The sequence below is a fragment of the Rattus norvegicus genome, chromosome 3 (genome assembly GCF_021556685.1).
Source record: "Rattus norvegicus strain SHRSP/BbbUtx chromosome 3, alternate assembly SHRSP_T2T, whole genome shotgun sequence".
NCBI lineage: Eukaryota > Metazoa > Chordata > Mammalia > Rodentia > Muridae > Rattus > Rattus norvegicus.
In genome coordinates this window covers 131,658,538-131,679,912 of record NC_141536.1, presented here as the reverse complement: position 1 = coordinate 131,679,912, position 21,375 = coordinate 131,658,538, and the positions used below count along the sequence as shown (strand labels likewise).

Below are 21,375 nucleotides of genomic sequence, written 5' to 3'. Positions count from 1 at the left end.
TTCACATGGCGAAGAATAATATCAGAAACAGAAAGTTATATATCAAATGAATATATTTTTATCCTGCAACAGAAAACAAATTGCAAACTGTTATTCATATGTTAATTTTTTAAGATTTCAAAAAATCAGGGTAAATAATTCAAATTCAAGTAGACTCAAATTGGATTTTAGGTTTGGCTGAATCACTGCAAAAAAGTCTGTTATACACACACACACCCACACACATAATGAAAACTTTTTTTGTTTTCCTAACTTTAAAAAGCTCAATTATAAACTAACACATTTCAGTGTGAAATTCCCTAATTCCCAGGGGGAGAATATGCAAGAGAGCTCTCTGTTGAGCTGTGCTGTCTAATATAAACAGTATGCACAGGCAACTAAATAAAAACTTAGTTCCTAATCGTTCGTGTCAAGTGCCAGCCAGCCATCTGGCTCAAGGTTTTTGTATTAAACACCAAATACAGACTCTTTCCATCATGGTAGAAAATGCTACTTGTCTAGATGTTGTGGTGCCTATCTATAAACCTAATAGGAGCACGCAGAAGCAGGACTGAGTTCAAGATGCTGTCTTACTGGACCACACTGCCACAGGGCACCTATTTTGTATTCATCTCTCACCTGCTATAAGTAAATCTGAAACTACCTTTTCCCTTCGCTGTTGGGCTGATGGTTGGGGCCAGAGACCTCATCATACCAGGAGTATTCTATCACTGGGTCCATCACAGAATGGAATTGTCCGATTTCGTTGCTTAATTGATCACCACCAAAACCCTTATATAAAACTTATTTAATGCCAAACTGAAAGTTTAATGTGAGAATCCACATTCATTAAAAACCACTAAATTGGGGTTGGGGATTTAGCTCAGTGGTAGAGCGCTTGCCTAGCAAGCACAAGGCCCTGGGTTCGGTCCTCAGCTCCAGGGGGAAAAAAAAAGAAAGAAATATATCTAAAAACCACTAAATCATCTCATGATGTCTCCTTTTTTTGTGGATCACTTTTATTCGGGGTCCTCAACAGATTAGTGTGTGTTCTCGGTGAAGAAAGTGCCGAATATGAAGTGGGAAGTATGAAGAATCTGGGCTTCATCTGCAGCTTGAGTTTGTGACATTATGATTTCTTTTGTTAGCTTATTTCTGTAGAATTCATTTTATTTACAGAACAGTTGCAACATTTTCAAACTTACCTATCCCTCTCAGTTAATACTCAGAGTAAAAAAATGTTATAAGGCAAAAATATTCAGAGTAAAAAGTAATGGTGAGAAAAAACATTTAAGCTATCTCCTTATGCTGGTGAGGTAAGGAGCATTTCTAGCCACTGAGTGCTGATTTAAAAACTCTAATTATCAAGACAATGCAAAGCCAGGCATGGCTGCATGCCAGCATCTGGGAAGCTGAAGCAGGAGAACCACAAGTTCAAGGCCAGGCTAGACCCTAAGACCGTAAACTGAATTCCAGGCCAGCGTGGAGAGACGCTCTATGTCCAACAACACAAAAAGGATAGAATGCAGAGCACGCTTAGACAGCAACTCGGCTCCTTCTCTCTTACTGTCATCTGGTCTTTCACGATAGGGTAGCCCTGGCTGTACACTGGGCTGTATAGACCAGCCTGGCCTCTCACTCAGAGATCTGCCTGCCTCTGCCTCCTGGGTACTTGGATTAAAGGCCTTCTCCACTATACTCAGCTTACTTTGTGTCTAAGGTTTTGGTTGTTTGTTTTTACTAAGTTTTTAAAATATATAATCCAAAAGCATGGGCCAACTGAAAGGGTTTGTATTGTGCTCCTCTTTGGAGCTGAGCTCTACCACCTTTTGGCAGTGCTCTAAGTGAACACAATCATTAGTTACCCTGATATATAGATCAGTAAAATCAAACTCACTAGCTCATTTTTATCAGATGAATTCCATGGCCAGCTCTACAGAGTAAGCATTTAATGTCACCAGCTTTTTTTGAATGCTAGATTATATATAAAATGTAAGTTTTTTCCTCCACTTCTTGTGAAGGGTGGCAATGGTAACAAAGTCTACTCTAACTGGATCTTACTCCAGTGTAAGAGAAGCACTAGTCTTATCTTACAAACCCTGTCTCAAAAAAAAAAAAAAAAAAAAAGACAATCCACCTGCTGAGATCCTTCAAAGGTACATGGCTGTCTTCTGTGCAACTGGTACACAGTGATAGCTTTCTGCTTAGACTTGTCACACCACAGTTGTTTTTTGAAGAATAAAAGGGGACCAGCTGAAGACCCCTTAGAGAGTGAGTGAAGGGTAATGTTCTGTTTTAATGTTGGAGACAGGGTCTATCCCTATGTAACCCTGGATGTCCTGGAATTCACTATGTAGACTGGGCTAGCCTTGAACTCATCACGATCTGCCTACCTCTGCCTCCCAATCGCTGGGACTCAAAGAATGCATCACCTCACCCAGCTAGTTTTAAGTTTTAATTTTAGTTAAAAGATTAGCTATTATCTAGTCTATCTGCTTTGACAGCGCACTGTAGATTGATGGTTTATCACGGAAATAATTCTAAAAGCTGGGAAGTCCAAGGTGCCAGTAGATTACTCATCTGATGAAGGCTCACTTCCTTATTCTTTTCTTGTGTCCTTCCATGACAGTGGGTAACAGAAGACTTTGGGTCTCTTCTATACAGGCCCTAACTCCACTCATGAGGATTCTACACACAGTGTCACCTTCCAAAGGTCCCATTTAGCACATTCCATGTAGAGATTAGACTATAAAATTTGAATTTGGCACTCGTGGTAGAGTCACACTACAGGCATGGAATAAGAATCTGAAAAAAAAAATCCAGGAAATAATACACTTAAGGCATACAGAGAAAGTTATGGCCTTACCAAGAAAGGACAGTGAGATTATTTCCTTTGGTATGGAGGATCAGTGATGTGGAAACATGTCCTGGACAACAGCGTTTGGGAGGGATGTCGGTATGGAGGCGCGCTCCTCTGAGAGTCCTACTGGGGTGAAAAACAGATGGTGTGGAAAAAGAAATACCCACTTTACAACCCAGGCCCGAGCTGGCACACACACTCCCATCACCAGCTGGTCCTGCCTGCACCACTTGTAATTTCTTCTCAACAAAACCCAAGAAAAACCAAACAGAAATGGCGGTAATAAACCCGATGAGTTTTCAATGACGATCTTAAGTAACTCAAGTGGGCATCGTCTCACTCCAGCCTTTATCTCAGTACATGGTCAACGTAGGTTTGCTGGCTTCTTTTCCTTAGTCTTCCAGACCTTCAAGGTATTTTACTTAATGAAGAAGAGACTTCCCAATTAAACTTTATTAAACTTAATCTCCTTTGTTTTCTGTCTTCATAAATAAGTGTTTCCATAGCAGCAAGTCAGTACCCATTATTGTGAAGTATGCTCTCAAAGTAATTTGACACTCCATCATGAATTATTTGTTTCCCACGAAGTTCAGTTTGCCAAATGTAAATAAAGTTCACAGCTCTATTAAAATTCGAGCCACTCTGTCATGTAAATACAATTAGATGGTGAAATTTCACCACCTTCATGGCAGTCATCAAAAACCTTAAAAAAAAAAAACATAAAAGTTTATATTCAAGTTTTAAAATATCAAAACCCCACCGATTTAAAGCAGTATTAAAAGAAAAAAAGAAACTCTTTGAAACAGATGAGGACTACATTGAAGAGCACACTGTAACAGTGTCTACTTTGTGGTCATGGTTAACTATAAGCTTTTATATTTTTGGTTTGTTTGGTTCCTTTGATTTTTGGTTTTTTAAGAAAGGGTGTCATTATGTAATCCTGGCTGACATGGAATTCACTATGTAGAATAGGCAGGCTTCAAACTCAGAGATCCAACTGCCTCTGTCTCCCAAATGCTGGGACTGCAGGTATGCACAACCCTGCCTGGCTTGCAGGCATATTAACACAGCATAAAGATGAACCTTTCACCTGTCCTTTCACCTGGGCAAAAGGTTATCAGCAGGTGCATAGGAATGAAGGAAGTGAGTCCTATACTTATCGGCAATTTAATTTTTACTAAATTGAAGATATTCTGTGTTTAGGTATCTTCAAAGAGTGCTAAGTAGAATTATCAGGATGTTCTTGGTCCTAAGAACAGAAGCATGTCCCTACCCTGAGTGCTCCAAGAAAGAATATAAGTCCTATTCATCAATCTGTGAATCCATCAAGGGTCTGGGGGAGGGGTTAAATAGCTCATGTGACACAGGTGGGAAGCCTGCTGTGCCTGTTGTTTCTTTATGGCCTCTGCATAAGACAGTGATAGAAGTAAAACTGAAGCAGCTTTCACTTACGGGACAGAGTCCACAGGGTGCCCGGACCAAGCCTGTAGGTGGGAGGATTGGGTTGACTGCCCTGTACAGTTTCATGTGTCCATCAACGCTCCCAACAGTGCCTTCCTTGGCAGCAATGATAGTCATCTCCACTTTGCCATCATAAATGAGTGTGTTCAAGATGGTTTCAATGTCCTCCATGGACAACTCTACCTAGAAATGGGTACATAGAAAGCATGCATAGAGGACAAAGAAACCTCCTTTCAGAGAAGGTATTACAAACAGCAAGAGGTCACAGCCACTCAGTCAAGTGGAAAAGCCATGCTCTATGGAAGAGCAATGGAAGGCACAAATAGGATGAATAACAGTCCACATGAGCACAAACCACTGCCATGCTGAGGACAGAAGTCTATCTTCATGCCCAGCCTCACACGATGTCAGCATTCTTTAGAAAAAAACCTAGAAGGCTTATGAAGTGACATTTATTAAAAGATTTATTTATTTTATGTAAGTACACTATACACCATCATCGTCTTCAGACACACCAAAAGAGGGCATCGGATTCCATTACAGATGGTTGTGAGCCACCATGTGGTTGCTGGGAATTGAACTCAGGACCTCTTGAAGAGCAGTCAGTGCTCTTAACCACTGAGCCATCTCTCCAGCCCTGAAGTGACATTTCTTTGGCAACCAAAACCCACAAGAATTTGGACAGTCTTTTTAAAAAAAAAATTATTTAATGTATATGAGTACACTGTAGCTGTCTTCAGACACACCAGAAGAGGGCATCAGATCCCATTACAGATGGTTGTGAGCCACCATGTGGTTGCTGAGAATTGAACTCAGGGCCTCTGGAAGAACAATCAGTGCTCTTAACTGCTGAGCCATCTCTCCAGCTCTTGATGAACATTCTCAAAATGTTGCTATAGAGAGATACTTGAGACATGAAATAAGTTGAGTTCCTAATTTTTTAATCAATGAGAATCTGGGAACTAGAACTGAAAATGACTTCTCCAAATGCTACTTTGGCTTCTTTGCAGACCATGAAAAGCATCAGTGTCCTTATGTAAAGGTCTTCAAAAGGGTGCTGAGGGACCCTTACATTTGACTAAGTAAGAAAGTATCAATAAATCATACTAACACTGTAACAAACTCAACTATCAGACAATCAAGAACTTAGAACATTTTCACTTTGGGTGAACAGAACTGCCAGGACCCAATTGAGAAGAGTTCTCCAGAGTCAGACACTTATGGTGTCTGCCTACTGTAAAACAATGCTTTTCCAAAGTGGGTTCAGCAGAATGTGGACCTGAAAGGGCGATGGGTCAAACACACCACAGCTACAGCCTTGTGAGGAAGACTAGGCCATACAGTCGGGGTAGAAATAAGCTCTGACCTTACTGATGCCCAGTTCACAGATGTACTTCCACACTTCATGTGATGAAGCAAATGAACTGTTTCTTTGTATCACTGGATTCTGTTTACTTTCTCTTGCAGTCTCTGCCTGTGAGATTAGAAGAGGAAGCTCAAGCAAAAATTCATGTTAGTGGTAAAGTTACGTGTAATACCAACAGTAGCACATATGATAAAAATTTCCAATTTTTGGGATTTTTAATCTACAAGTCAATATTTCACAAAATCTCTTTTTAAAAGAACTTGTGATGTTTCCTTAATGACCTCACCTTGCTCTGTAGGAATTTGAAACACTGTTGATTAAGCACCTCAACAAATTCAGATTCAAAATCCTGGTCACTGTACCAGGCCCCGCCAGTCACAGACCGGTCTGGCTGCAGGTTATAGAGCATGTAAACCTTCTTTTTGGAAGCCTAGGAAAGAATATGCACAGATCATTTCTTTATAAACTTCTAGAAACTAAACTTGAACAGCCAACACTTATATTTTATAACAGTTTTCAATATACCGAATAACTGCAAAAATAGCAGAGAGTCACTCAACTTGGGACTGTCTCTAAAGTGAGGGCTGTCTTCAACTATGCTGCAGCCAGCACTGTCCATGGTCTGCTGCTGTATATTGTAAATCAGAAACCTCACAGGAAGGCAAAGAACACTGGTTCAGATACAGTATGGTATTTAAGCACATTTTCCTTTGCCTTTCATTTTATAGCCACCATTCATTTCTACAAGTACTTAGGTCAGTCTCTATTCCTCTAACCCCTCGTGGTGTGGTTTCCAAAATTCTGTCACAGTTATTTTAATTTTTAAAATTAATTACTTCATGTGTGGGTATTGGTGTACATCTGGGCTATTACCCACAAAGGCTAGAAGAGGGAACTGAACCTGGGTCCTCTAAAGAGTAGTCAGTGCTAACTGCTGAGCCATATCTAACCACTACTTTCTGCATTCCACTCAGGCATCCCCTAATGTCTAAGTAACTTTTAAAATACTAAAACACAATGCAGATGACTGGGCATGGTAACATACACCTGGAATCCCATACTCAGGTGGTTAAGGCAGGAAAGATCCTGTATTCAAGACATTCAAGACCAGCCCTGGTTATATTATCAGACCTCTCTCTCAAAATAAAATAACACAGTACAATTAAGATTACTCCGTGCATTGTCTATAGGTTTCAACACATGCTTAAGGCTTTTGTTTTATAGAACAATTTAGCTGCCCCAAAACATCTCCTGTGTTTCATCTTTTCTACGTTCCCTAGGTCTAGCAAACATTTAACTTTTTACTGTCTTTCCCACAATGTCACCTAGTTGGAATCAGTGTTGCCTTCTCAATATGATTTCTCACACCAAGCAATAAGCATTAAGACCACTCTATGTCTTCACAATAGGTCATCTTTTTTATCACTGAATATTCCAGATAGAGAGAGATAGAAGGAAAAACACGTAAGAGACACAGAACAGGAATCTTTCTCTGACTTGGTCATTAACATACTCCAAGTGCAAAGCAGTACCTCTCTGTCATACTCCAAACAACAAACACTCGTTGAGTGACATAATGTGCTAGGAAACAACACAAAAACTAGGAAAGGTACTCAAGGCTCCAGACTCTATGTTTTCTATAGAGCACAGGACGAAGTAGGAATAGGTGAGACATCAAGAGTCCAGAAGGCAGCAAGTTAAAGTCAGCACAACAGGAGCTAAATTTTAGTCTTTAAAACAAAACAAAGTCCCAAAACCAACAACAACAAAAACATGTCTTAAATCCCACATAAATTAATGAATGAGAGGCTAACAAAGCTGGCACGGCTGCCTCAAGTGAAATCCACAATGGAACTTAGAAAGCCGACTACTCACTGCTACAGACTTCACAGCTTTAATAAGCTTTTTACTTTCCAAATTCTTGAGAATTTTGTTGATTTCTGTTAATGGCAAGTTGCTTTTGTACCGAATATCTCTGCTCCATATTCCTGTAAGAAAGTAGGAAAGCTGACAGCACTTCATTTAATATAAAGTTTAGAACTGTTCTCAGAAACTAAAACCCGAGAAACAAAACAAAACACACAACTGGGATAAAGAAAGACTACAAGAGCCAGTCATAAAGTGTCTGCTTTACATTCTAACTGAACATTTCTCAGAATCTTGGTGTGGTTTGTTTGTTTGGGTTTTCTTGTTTTGTGTTGTTTGTTTTTTGAGAGGGCCTCACTATGCAGCGGCTATACAGACCATCCTGGGGTGTGCACACAGTGGGGAGGAATACAAAAATTTAGCTGTTTCAATGCAGCATGTACACCTACTATTTAAACAACATTCTATTTGTAAGACAGAAAAAAAAAAAAAGCTATGATTCTTACATTCAATAAATACCCATTGTGGGAATTTATGAGTTTTCTTTCAAACAAAGAAAGTTGTACACGAAGAAAGAGACTATGTATCAAACATAAATGCTTAGCTTCATGTAGTAACATGCTTGCAATCCCAGCAATCAGGAAGACAAGGCAAGACGATACTGAGTAGGAAAGCCTGGTCTACATGATGGGACCCTCTCTTAAAAAATAAAATGAACAGAGCAACACAACTTTAGGTCTAGACCTAAAGACAAAGCATCGCCCTCCACATGCTCACCTTTATTCCCTGCATCCTCTATGATTTGGTAGACTAGCTTTTCCTGGTTATCGGACCCCTTCATTTTACTGCAGGGAATAAAGCAGAGTAAAAAAGGAAAAATTGTAGGCTATGTTATCATCTGCATGACTACTTAATTAGCAGACAAGGCTATCACACTGACTGATTTAGCAAAAGAAGGGCTTACCTTAAAAAGAATGAAAAAGAGCTGTGTGTACCAATATGAAAAGATGTCCAAAGTACAATAAATTAAAAAAACAAGTTACAGGACACTATGGATATAGCATGATCCAGTCTTAAAAAAAAGAAAAGGAAAAAAGCGATAACATATAAATATAGAATCGCCCATGAATATTTAAATCTATCTAGAAGAAATTACCTAGAGCAGTTACTCTGAGAAACTGAAGCACAGGACAAAAGGCAGGGGTGACGCGTTTACATCAGTTTCTTCTGTGTCTTTCAACATATAGTCTAAATTGTCTTTAACCTCATCATCACCCTGCCTCAGCCCCCATGTGTCAAGTCTATAGGTGTGTACCACATACTGAGCTACATTACGTACATACAGTCTCACATCGCTCAGGCTGGCCCTGAACTTTCTGCCCTGCTTCCCAAGTGCAGGCATATTGGTGTGTACCACAATACCCGTTACAATGTTACCAATTACTTTTGTAATAAACAAATTTTTCTAAAAATTAAAAAAATAGTTGCTTACTTACCCAGCATTCTGAGAATCCTTTATTCTATATAAAAGGCCTGTATTACTCCGTAAAAGATCCAACTGACCCTAAAGTGTTTTAAAATAGAAAATTGTAATCAATTACTCTGGAAATATATCAATTCTGATGGCAAGTGTTACCACAGTTTTAAATGTGTTGATTATACCCACTAAACTGTTCTGCCTCCCACGCTTGTCAGTTCTTCATCTGAGACTGGGGATTTGCTTACACACCTCAAACAAGGTATTTTTAAAAACTAATATAAGGATAGTTCAAGCAAGAGATACTAATAGTGTCCCACATACTAAGTTGGCTTTGTTATTTGGCCAAGGCACAAACATGTTTTTAAAACAGTCTATTGTATTCCTTAGTCAGGGGTGATGGTGGTGATGGTGTGGCACACGCCTTTAATCCCAGGGCTCAGGAGGCAGATGCAGGCAGATCTGAGTTTTAGGCCAGCCTAGTCTATAGAGTGAGTTCCTGGACAGCCAAGGCTATACAGAGAAACTCTGTCTCAGGGGAAAAATTATTCTATTTCTTAATGTATTTTGCTAGCATATATGTCTGTGCACCATGTGTATACAATGCTCATGGAGGCCATAAGAAGGCATTGAGGGCTGGAGAGATGGCTCAGTGGCTAAGACTGCTCTTCCTGTTCAATTCTCAGCAACCACATGGTGGCTCACAACCATCTGTAATGGGGATCTGAGGTCCTCTTCTGGTGTGTCTGAAGAGAGCGACAGTGTACTCATATACATGAAATAAATAAATAAATAAATAAATAAATAAATAAATAAATAAGGCAAACCATCCTGTATGTGGGTATTAGAAATCCAACTCAGGTTTCTGTAAGAGCAGCAAATGCTCTTAACCTGGGGGATGAGGAGACAGCTCAGCAGTTAAGAGCACTAGGGGTTGGTTTGATAGTTGTTTATTGGTATTAGAATTGATAGAAGGTGTTTAAGTTTGTTTTAAGGAGAGTACAGAGATTACCCGAATCACGTGGGGATTTTCATCCATGGTTCTGAACTTAGATAGGGAAAAATTAGTCACTGACTCCAAGTAGAGTATTGTGATATTTACAAGTTATTAAGGTTAAATAAAAATCTGTGGCTTCGGGTAGAGAGTTTAACAGATGGATACATTTTAGGCTAAAGTCCTGACTTGATACATTGCTTATTGGTATTAGAATTGATAAAAGGTGTTTAGTTTGTTTTATGAATTACCCCGCTAAAGGCCATATGGCTCCTTGATGCCGGCTAGCGAAGGTTTGTGGTTACTTTTGATATTTACCACAACAGGAAGCTCAGATTCTCTTAACAAGAATTTTGGGTTCATTTCCTAATATCACAGAGTACAAAAGCCTATCAGGCTCATTGTTTAGCTTACTTCCTTTTTAAAAAAAACTTTAATTTTCATAATGGGTGTGACTTTGAGTTTTGTGGTTATATTATTACTCTGAGAGGGAGTGCAAGATACAAGCTTTTCTGGTTACAGACTAAGGAACACAGTATTTTGGGAGAAAGATTTTGTCTTTGTGTTTTTAAAAAGTGTGACTAGGCTCTGGAAACCTCACAGAGTCATACTGATCAGATTTGATAGAGGTAGACTGCCTGAAAAAAAAATGATTCTGGAGAATCAAACAAGATATCTCGATTCTAAACTCTTGTCTTGAGAGTTGTATTTTGCAGAATGTGCCTACTTGGATTCCTGGTTTCAAGGGCTTTCAGCTGGGTTCAGTCAGGACACATAGGCTACAGCATTTGCTTCATTCTTCCTACCCCCCCCCCACCCCCAAGGATATCTCAACGCCCATGTACAGCTTGAAGAATTTATGGAGGAGTTGTCCCAATTCCATGGACTTTTGTAGGGCTGAAAGTAGTTATTCTAAAGTTGTTTTTATGAGGAATTTAGAAATGGTTGTAATTTAACAGGGAGTAATTAGCTAGATTGAGTTATATAGTCATAATCTCATTTGGTAACTAAGCTAAAATCGTATCTTTGCTTTGATATAGAATTTATTTGTTAAAAGAGTTTAAAAGTACAAGGTTTAGAGCCAGTCCTTCTATTGGTGTCGTTACAAACTTCTAAGTTGATTACACATTTGAGTTAAGGGCCAAATAGCAAATTCATGGTCTGACTTTGTGAGAGTACTTTCAAGATAATATTAAGATACAAAGACAACAGTCCAGATTGTCTTACATAGATAGATAGTTTTCAAAAAAAACATCAGAAATCCACAAAATTTGAGATTTAAAGTTATTTAAACTTTGGTTGAGACATATCTGCTCCTAACAGTTCCCCTTTGGCGGATTTAATGAAAAATTTGAACATCTCTACCTCCAGGTGGGCAATACTTTGTGGCTAGGCAGCCACTGGACAAAACTGTCTGTTTCATCTGCAGACTAATACTGTCCAGAAAAGGACAAATTATGCAGAATAGTTGACTGATAAGTTCTGCCAAGACAGGGTGATCAGCCCTTCAAAAATCTGCATTTTAATACTCTGTCAGTTGATTTTGGGACAGAAGGCTGAGACTTGTACTCACATGTTGCTAACAGGGGACTGTGCTAGTGGATATTTGTCTCTACAACCTCTCAGTTCTAGGCTTCCTATGTGTATAGATATTTGGTCATTCTCAGATTTCTGACGGGGTTGAAGACTGATTATAGTTTCATAGCCTATCAGGCTGTTTAACTCTGGAAATACATATTTTATTGGATAATTATCAGACAGTATAGAAGCTAGCCAAGATATAATATAAATTTTAAGCCTTTCTTAAGCTGGAATGGATAACTAAATGTTCTGTTTAACTGATAGAGTGTTGGACTGGGTGTTAGATATATTTTATGCTTTTAATTACAAAATGATAATAGTTGTGCTCAACTTATATTTGAGAGAAAAGTTTTTTTTAATTAGACAAAAAGGATGAATTGTGGGATGATGTCACAGGTGAAGCAGGTACAAGATAGAAGGAGGCCTGTCATTGGAAAAGGAAGGATGGGCGGGAGAGAAGTTTGAAAGAAGAGGAGGAGGCTGGAATGGAAAGGAGGAAGAGACAGGAGGGACAGGTAGAGAGGCCGTGGCAGGACAATATGGCGGGTGATGTTAAGATTCCACGCTGTACCTTTACAGGTTGTTACAAATGTTTTTAAGGGATGGATGTAGATTGGGCTTTGTATGTTTATGTGGGCAATTATATCTTATCAACTAGGCCAAAGGTTATTGTGTTGTACGTTCTTTCGTGTGTAGATTTAAGTGTAACAGAGTGTGGGGCAGCTGGTCTGGGTCACCATGGAGTTGGGATGTGTGTTTCTGGCATGGAAACCTGCCTTGGGAGCTAGATAGGTAGAGAGATTGCTGCCAGGCTCAGAGAGAGGCCTTCGGCAGTGCGATGTGGGATGGAGCAGAGCAGGTGAGACGCTTGCTGACTGAGAATTAAGATATCCAGCAGATATCTTGGGGCACTGAGGTGCCGGACCTAGAGGGGGATAAAAGACAACCTTACATTTTTTATTTTTTATATTTTTACAACAACAGCTGGGGTTCAGTTCTCAGTACCCACATGTGGCTCACAACAGTCTCTAACTTAAGTTCCAGGAGATCAGGGTCCTCTTCTGGCCTTTGTCAGTACCAGGCATGCATACAGAACATGGACAATACGTGCATGCAAAATACTCACACACATTAAATAAAAATAAATCTTTTTTAAAAAGTTATTTTAGGATAATATATATATAAATCCATATTGAAATCTAAGTAAGTCCCAATTATGTAAAATATGGGTAAATATAATTAAAAATAGAATTTGTACTGATAAAAATTTAGTCCAGATAAAGCATAAATATGAATATTCAACAGCATACTAAGTTAAACTATAGTTCTTAATGATTTTACTAATATATACAATTTAACTCTGTGATAGGAGAATTAGGCAAAAAGATTAACAAATGAACAAAGGGTCTCTAGGAGTGGTACTTTATCATGCTCTTTGAACCCCCTTAGGCCTAGGCATCTAGAGAATCCAGATATGTGTACTGAATTTTCAGCAATTACAAGAACCATAACCAAGTAGGGTGCCCTACTGTATGTTAAGAATGTAAAATAGGTTTACTTACTGGATAAACTGCAACGCTCTCCCTTCTTTATAAAATTCGAAGTGGGATCACAAAACTCAATTCAGAGGTTCCCTTCTGTCATTTATTCAGGCTATTCTAGTCAATTACTAAACACGTGTACTGTACCATTGTTGGGAGAGCTGTTTAAGTGGACAACTTGTTGAATTATAGGGCGGAGGACTGAACGTACTATGCAAGCTAAGTGAATGTTCTACCATTGAGCTATATTCCAAACTCTCAACGGGAAGCACACAGATGACTACAACACTATGCTTATGAGAGACAAAAAGGTGGATGCACAGTCAAGAGAGGAGACTGGCCCCAACCTGGGACTCCAAGTATCCAAGTATCCTGGGGATAGACACAGAGAGGAGTCCTGAAGGATAACAAGGAGTCATTCTACACAGAAAATGGAAGCCCATAAATCACCAACTTGTCTTCTGTGGGAGAAAACAGAAGTCACTGGCCCATTGTTTGCTTTTTTATTAATAAAATTTCATGAGGAAAAGCCACACCCACCTGTTCATGTATCACTGTTCACAGCTCATGACTGCTTCTTATTAAAATGACAAGTCATACAGTTGTGACAGAAACCAGTTGGGCCACAAAAATTATTTTATTTACTATTTCATAGAGAAGTTTGCCAAATTCTGAGCCACAAAGGTGAAGACAAAGGCTTAACAAAAGATTTGCCTATCCCTATCATCTGTGTCTAGTGCCTTGAGGTAAAACATCAGGTTGAAAGCTTTAGAAAAGAAAAGTCGGGCTGGAGAGATGGCTCAGCGGTTAAGAGCACCCGACTGCTCTTCCAGAGGTTATGAGTTCAATTCCCAGCAACCACATGGTGGCTCACAACCATCTGTAAAGAGATCCGATGCCCTCTTCTGGTGTATCTGAAGACAGCTACAGTGTGTACTTATATATAATAAATAAATAAATCTTTAAAAAAAAAAAAAAAAAGTCATTCAGAAGAGGCCTAGTGTAAGACTCTTAACTAATAAAACCAAACCAAAACGTCCTCAGGAAAAAGGAATCAAATGGCTTGTGAAAGTAGAGATATAGGAGATCCAAAGCATCAGCCAGTGTCTGGTGGGACATTTTTCAAAAGTTGGAAGAGAGGCATTTGGGCTCCAAGTTCTTGAGTTTCAATGAAAATTCTACTGCACTGTCTCTGAAGCTAAGCCTGTACTTTTTCCCAAAGAAGTCCTCAGTGGGACCTCTTCCTGCTCTTAAAAAGCTCAGAGTTACACTGTGATACCCAATCAATAGGCTATTGATAACTCACCAAAAAAAAAAAAAAAAAAAAAAACAAAAAAACCAAACAAAAACCCACAGTGGAAATATTTTATAGGGAATGGCTAAAAGCTAGCAGCAGGAAGTAACAGGCCACACCCACATGCCCTTTTGTGTCAATGAAGATAATACCATAGTTATAACAGAATTGCATGCAGCTTCTTCATCTTGTCAAATGGCAGGCACGTAATTATCTTTCCTTCCAATTCAGACATGCTAATCCTTTCCCTGGTTTGGAATCAAATCAAAAATTCTAGCCTAACAATTAGTATATTGACTCACTAAAAAAAGAGGCTTATTATGCCATCATTAGTTCATACGATTATGGTGGGGGAGAATCCTTGTAAGTCTCCTGCAAGGTGGAGACTCGAGAAGGCCAGGGGCATACACCAATGTCGCAGACCTGATGCATTAGCCTCGGTGATGAAAAGTCCATGGTGTAGATGGAATCTTAAAGCCTAAGGACAAAGAGTGGTGAAGACTGGTCCTGGGACTCAAAGTAGGTTGGGGTAAGTTCTTCTGTCCTCCATTTGTTCTACGTAGGCTGATACTTAATTGGATGGGGCCCACTCACCTTCTACAGTCAGCACAGCAATTCAAATACCACATTCTAGAACATCCCAGAAACAGCATATAGGCAGATCTAGGAGTATCACGGCCCAGTCAAGTTGACACATGAAGTTAAACATCACAACTATGTGACAGGAAGCAATGAAATACATAATATACAACAAATTACATAAATTAGTTGAATTCACCTTACCATGGACAATAGTCTATTGATGGCCACTGCCCGTTGCTGGGCTTCTATGTGAGGCATTTCATTCTGAATTACTTGATCTGTGATTCCATGAGGGAACTGGTGGCATAATTCTATAATTCTAGGAACAAAGGTATTAATGATTTATGTTTGCTTGTTTTAAAAGGCAAAAAAGGAAGATGCATGATAGTTAAGCTAAAATCTCAGTTTTATCAATGGGAATAAGTACGGCAAATTGAATCCAAGGTCTGTGGGCAGAATGCAAATGTAGAATATGCGCACGTGTTCCTGTGCGTGTGCGTGTCTAGAGAGGGTTATAGTGATTCACCATAACTGGAGTCTGTTTGAGAAATTATCTTCTCCAAACAAACTGGAAGGATTAATTTGTTTGGAGGTGTAATAAGCTTACTACCCACAATAATAATGTTGAGAAAGTCGTTGTCTTTTTAACTACATTATAACCTAAAAACACATGTGCGCTGGGGGTTAAGGCACTCACTGAACCTACTTGGCTCAATGGTTCTTTGTAATCACAAACTGAACCCTAAATTGGCCCGAACGTTCTCTCACAGAACTTCCCTTGGCAACCGAGCAATACTGGATTCGAACACATGCCCAAGAACTAGGGGGAAAATGCAGGTCTTTTTTCTGGCACTGGCTGCTGTCACGTTCCAAGTGCTCTAATAGAACCCCGGAGGAGCCAGTTACATAAAGTTTCAAGCTGTCACGCTGCTCTGGAGCTTCTGAAGAGTTCTACTCTCCCTAATCGGGAGGGGGACTCCCAGACAGCCGTCAACCCTGCTCCCGCGTGCTCAACTAGCCTCTTCCGTCCTCTCCCGGGGACCGAGAGAGAAGGGGTACAGCTATCCAGCTGACTGCTCGCCTAGCGTCGGGAACCTAGTTTCACTGCATTACCTGTTTTCTATTTCCACCGGATCCGCGTCCGGCGGCTGCACCTTCACCTTCACCTCCGCCATGAGGGTGGTTTTCAAGACTAGAGGAAAAGTGGCCCGGAGGAGCGCGCTGGAATTCTCGGGAACCGGTGGAGGCGCACGCCAGGGGTGGGGGCGTGGGAGGGACGAGGGACCTTCTTCCTTCGGTCGCGCCGGGCCTTCTTCATGAGGTCGGCTTGGGGCGCCCATGATGTGCCTGCTCCGCCTTGCTCAGCAGGGTCGCCGCAACTTGTCCTTTCTGTTGTCCCAAATTTCAGTACCTATCGAACGAGATCCTCTGGCTCCAGTGAGCTGAGTGAGGTCCCCTTCTTCAGTCTCTTCCAGGCGCTGAGAAGGCATATTCTTGGACACCTAAAAGAAAGTGTCGCAGAAGGAGCTGGGGGCGGGTACCAGACGGAGGCTGCAGCCAGAGACAAGGGCAGGGCTGGTTGCTAGGAAGTCGATTTCCTTGCCAATCATCTGCTCGGCTCCTGGTGGGCGGGGCGCGGTCCGCAGCGTCTGTGGTAACGCAAGCTGCTGCGGAGGAGCAGTCGTGAGGCGGTGAGAGTCTAGACACCCGGTTGGCGGCAGTGGACGTGCGTCGGGGGTCCTTATCTCTGTCCTTGAGGCTGGAGGAAGGTGAGGAGAAGGGCACCTCTCACTGGGTTGGGAGGAATCTAGGCGTCTCTGACTGCCTCGCAAGGCCAGGACATGACGCGGGTCTGGGTCTTGGTTTGGGCAGCGAGGAGGTTGGTTCAGGTGAAGGATGCTGGGAGATGCTGGTGGCATGACACCGACACCAGGCTGCAGTGTGGACCTAGCGAATCAGCCATCTCTGTCTCGTGATGGTCCATTGACCACCCCAGATTTCCAAGAGCAGCTAATAGCTAACCGTGAGCACCTCAGTCTCTAACCATCGGTGTTTATTAGAATCTAGTTTTCAGCTATCTTTATTTTAATTGACTCTCAATCGAAGGGAAATGTGAAGGTTGGTAAATCCCTCTACAACCAGCCTCATTTATGAAGGGTCAGATAGCTGTAGTTTTTATGCTTGGCCCTCAATCTGGAACTATCATAAATTCGTCTTTTAAATCTAATTATCCCACTTTCCAGAACAAGATATGTCAAAACGCAAAGATGTTCGCAGCAACATTATCATAATTCCGTCTACCAAACTTAAAAAACAAAACAATAACCTCACCATTGAACAACAAATTGTTAAATGAAAAAATTTAAGTAAGCCAGGCATGGTAGCACATGCCTTTAACCCCAGCGCTTGAGAGGCAAAGGCAGGTGGATCTCTGTGAATTGGAGGCCAGCCTGGTCTACAGATCAAGCTCCATGACAGCCAGGGCATTATATTATTTGTCTTGGAAAAAATGAGGATGCAAAATGTTGATTATAAAAGTAAGATGAATGTGTACATTATAATTGAATAATTGTGTAGCCATAATCATTGAAACAGCAGTGCAAAATGCAAATACTGGATTAAGAGGACTCCTCCCACTTCAGTGAAAAGACCCATAACGTCTCTGTACTGCTATTTACAAAACAGTAGAGCGAATAGGAAACTGTTGGTTTATAGCCATGTCAACTTCCTTTCTATTGCGAACAGATGCTCTGCAGTCTTTGCAGTATATTTCCAAAATACAATACACTGCAGTGGCAAAGGTAAGACTGTGGGGCTTAGAACTTCTTTTAAGATTTGGCTCTAAATAATTCATGCTATGTGCAGAGTTACTCGCTCCCCTTATGTAATGAGTTGCCTTGAAGTCAGGAGAGTGAGTGTGTATGTGTGCCCTTGCTGAAGGCAGTGAAGAGTGAATGATCTCGAGGGAAGTGAGCTCAGAGCATTAGTGGTGGATTCTGCTCTGCCTCATCCATTAACCTGCCCTTTTAAAGCAGCTCCAGTCTCCTATTGAATTTGACTGCTTGCCTTTATGAGATGTAAAGTATTTAGCTGAATATCCAACTCCAGACCTCAAGAGCAAACATACAGCTAAAATGTAAAGATTTCATTCATTAAATGGGGCATTATCTGTAGGTGGCATATCAATGATCTGTTCTTTAGGCTTTACTGGCTTCCTCCATTTAAAATACGTAGCACTCTGTAGTTTTCATGTTCGGGAATAGGTTCATGATGGAATTTTTAAATCTATCTTTTTATATAAGGAGAGAACATGACTGCTGGTTCAGTGTGTGCCCCTCAGATCATACCACTGCGAGTGCCTCAGCCTGGAAAAGCTAACCATGAAATTGATACCAATACTCTTTTGGAAATGAAATCCGGTAGGAATCACATGCATTTTCAATTATTTAAAATAACACCGTCATACTCTGTGTTCATGTGTTACTAATATCTTTGCATGTTTTCTATATTGGGGCTTTAGAAGTTTGCAAATCTTCCATATATTGAAAGTGTTGTTCTTTGGTGATTCGTAGAGTGGCATGTATGTGTTTGTTTATCATGAGATGAGATCTTATGTGACCAAGATCAGCCTTGAATTCAATACATAGCCCAGCTGAACTTGAACTTGCAGCAAACCTCCTGTCTCAGCCAGGAGACAAACAGGTTGCTAGTGGCAACACCCTCTTGACTCACCCGAGTCAAGGTGAGATATCCAGTTGTATTCCCAACCTTTCTCAGGATGCTTATTACTTTGCTGAGATAATAAATTTGACCTACAAAATACAGATTTTTTTTTCTGGTATAAATAGAGATTGAATTCCGGTTTGACAACCTTGCCGGCCTTGGGCCCATTACTCAATTTTTCTGAGTGTCAGTGTCCTCATGCTAAGATGGGACAACCATACTTACCACCAGGAGCACTTGGAGGATTAAATGAGTAACTGTGTACTAGTACCTATCCACTGCTATATTGAGTTGGTTTATCTGGGGCATGCAAGACTTAGCTCATAAAAAACCTCAACTATTAAATCTGTGTAGATGTTTATATATAATCCACCTAAAGACGTTTCATAAATAAGCTATATAAAGTACTTGCATTGAGATGTTTAGATTCCAATTACATAAATATCTACCTAATTCTGATGGTTTAAATGTATAAAACTTGTTTATCTGCACTTATAGAGATATTTCTGGACTGCTTAGTCAAAGATTTTGAAGAATGAACCATATATTGTACCATGCTCTCTTTTATCTGAAAGGCTAATGTGTTTAATAATTTAGACATATGAACTTATAACTCTTAGAAGAAGTAGGGGTATTATTGAAAATTGATGGCATGAATGATAGGGGTCTCTATACTCTAATATTTAAATGTCAAATAAACAGAGTTTCCACAGAGAATAATAACCCAGTGGGCAAAAGAGGTGGTTATGTGAAGCCTCTGATGCCAACCCTGGGGAGGCCAAGATAGGAGAACAGTGACTCTGAGGCCAATCTGTGCTTCCTTATGAGACCCTTCAGGGTCCTCGAAATAGAGATAAAAATGTGTACACATATGGAAAGGAAAGAAGAGAATTTGATTTAACATAATATCTATTATTAGCTTATAACGATGTTAAAAAAAAATAAGTCTTGGGGCTGGAGAGATGGCTCAGCGGTTAAGAGCATCGACTGATTTTCCAGAGGTCCTGAGTTCAATTCCCAGCAACTACATGGTGGCTCACAACTATCTGTAATGGGATCCGATGCCCTCTTCTGGTGTGTCTGAAGACAGCTACAGTGTAGTATATTCACATATATACAATAAATAAATCTTTTAAAAAATAAATCTTAACTATTACAAAGTAGAGATATTGGATATTAGATATTAGAAACAAAGTAGTAGATAGCACTTATTATTAAATCTGCTTATATGTGTATATAGATGTAAGTAATGTAAATGTCAGTGTAAAGAAGTTTTATAGATAAGACATGAACAAATATTTATATTAAAAGACTTAGAGGGGCTGGAGAGATGGCTCAGTGGTTAAGAGCACTGACTGCTCTTCCAGAGGTCCTGAGTTCAACTCCCAGCAACCACATGGTGGCTCACGACCATCTGTAATGGAATCCAATGCCCTCTTCTGGTGTGTCTGAAGACGACTACTACTGGAAGTTCTGTTCTAAAAAAAAAAAAAAGATGTTCAGAGCTACTGCCATTTCAACTTGGAGATCATTAGTCACTTTCCTTTTCCTACTCCCGTTTTCTTTCTTCAGAATATTTATATTTTTATTTTATATGCATGGGTGTTTTGCCTACATGCATGCTGGTGTACCACATGCCTGGTATCTACTGAGGCCAGAAGAGGACATTGGATTCCTTACTACTAGAGTTACAGACAGTTGTGAGCAACTGTGTGAGCGCTGGAAATCCTTTGTTTCTTATCAAGTTCATTAATCTCTCAGGTACTCAGTTGCCACCAGTAGAATGGGTACAAATCAGGGCCTACTGCATACAGTAATATTAAATGAATAGATGAAGTGAGCTCATTCACACAGAGTACTATGTTAGCACAAATAACAGTCGTCATTCACTTACTGCGTGTGTGTTCTCTTTAACCGACTATAGGTATACAAGGACTTGTCATTTCAGTACTAATTATGGTTTCCTGTTCTGATTTTTCAGACACCCCAGACGTCAACATATATTACACCCTGGATGGCAGCAAACCTGACTTCCTAAAGAAAGTTGGTTCTGGTGAAAATAATACATTTAAATATATAAAACCTATTGCTCTGCCTGATGGAAAAATCCAAGTTAAAGCTGTCGCTGTCTCTAAGTAAGTTAAGAGCATGGTAGGCAAACAAGCATGGTAGCGTCTCACTAATGTAGATATGCAGATGTATAGATATACTAATAGAGATATGCTATAGACAGGCTTCTCTATGTAGCTCTGGTGGTCTTGGAACTTTTTCTATAGACCAGGATGGCATCAAACTTAGAGATCCACCTGCCTCTGCCTCCTGTGTGCTGGGATTAAAGACATGCACTCCCAGCTACATTGTATTCTAAATTTATTCAGTTCTTCTTGGGAGAATCAATGTGTTAGAAGGCCATTAATGACAAAGTTACACCAATTTCAGTATATGTATATATACATTTATATATATACATATGTATACAATATATATATTGCATTTTATTGAGGTGTAAAGTCCATAAATCTTAAGTATATAGCTCAATAAATGTTACCTATATTAATAATATTTTTATTTCAAATTCCACATTGTAATTCCAGGGAAGAAGCGCTTTCTCAAGAGCTTCCTTTTGCTCTAAGGAAGTGCTGTTTTGTGCA

The 21,375-nt window shown here is 40.0% G+C and overlaps 2 protein-coding genes across 7 annotated transcripts in view; one reads left to right on the top strand and one right to left on the bottom strand.

The window, feature by feature from the left end:
- Positions 1 to 35: 35 nt before the first annotated feature.
- Polr3f (RNA polymerase III subunit F) lies at positions 36 to 16,387 on the bottom strand. Of its 6 annotated transcripts, XR_015682990.1 has the most exons (11): positions 16,115 to 16,279; positions 15,203 to 15,320; positions 9,029 to 9,096; positions 8,310 to 8,377; positions 7,542 to 7,654; positions 5,953 to 6,096; positions 5,667 to 5,774; positions 4,292 to 4,483; positions 3,360 to 3,542; positions 2,846 to 2,965; positions 36 to 63 (listed from the first exon to the last, which is right to left on the bottom strand). XR_015682990.1 is itself a non-coding variant. In NM_001107784.1 (9 exon segments), coding segments are annotated over 9 exon segments (1,116 nt in total). In that variant the 5' UTR covers positions 16,342 to 16,387; the 3' UTR covers positions 37 to 3,464.
- Positions 16,388 to 16,636: 249 nt separating this feature from the next.
- The window catches only part of Dzank1 (double zinc ribbon and ankyrin repeat domains 1), a 57,527-nt gene continuing 52,788 nt past the window's right edge, over positions 16,637 to 21,375 (top strand). Inside the window, 3 exon segments of the mRNA NM_001427722.1 lie at positions 16,637 to 16,770; positions 18,304 to 18,420; positions 20,706 to 20,859. Of these exon segments, the coding sequence (NP_001414651.1) occupies positions 18,312 to 18,420; positions 20,706 to 20,859 (263 nt within the window). The 5' untranslated portion in view covers positions 16,637 to 16,770; positions 18,304 to 18,311.

What these genes read in the sequence shown, in the direction of transcription:
- Polr3f (XM_087652221.1), bottom strand. Translation starts at nt 8,373, where the DNA reads ATGAAGGGGTCCGATAACCAGGAAAAGCTAGTCTACCAAATCATAGAG. An exon ending in AAGCTGTGAAGTCTGTAGCA is followed by an intron (nt 6,097 to 7,541) that starts GTGAGTAGTCGG and finishes ATTCTTTCCTAG; the next exon opens with GCTTCCAAAAAGAAGGTTTA. An exon ending in CACCCTGTGGACTCTGTCCC is followed by an intron (nt 3,543 to 4,291) that starts GTAAGTGAAAGC and finishes TTTTTTTTTAAG; the next exon opens with GTTTTTGATGACTGCCATGA.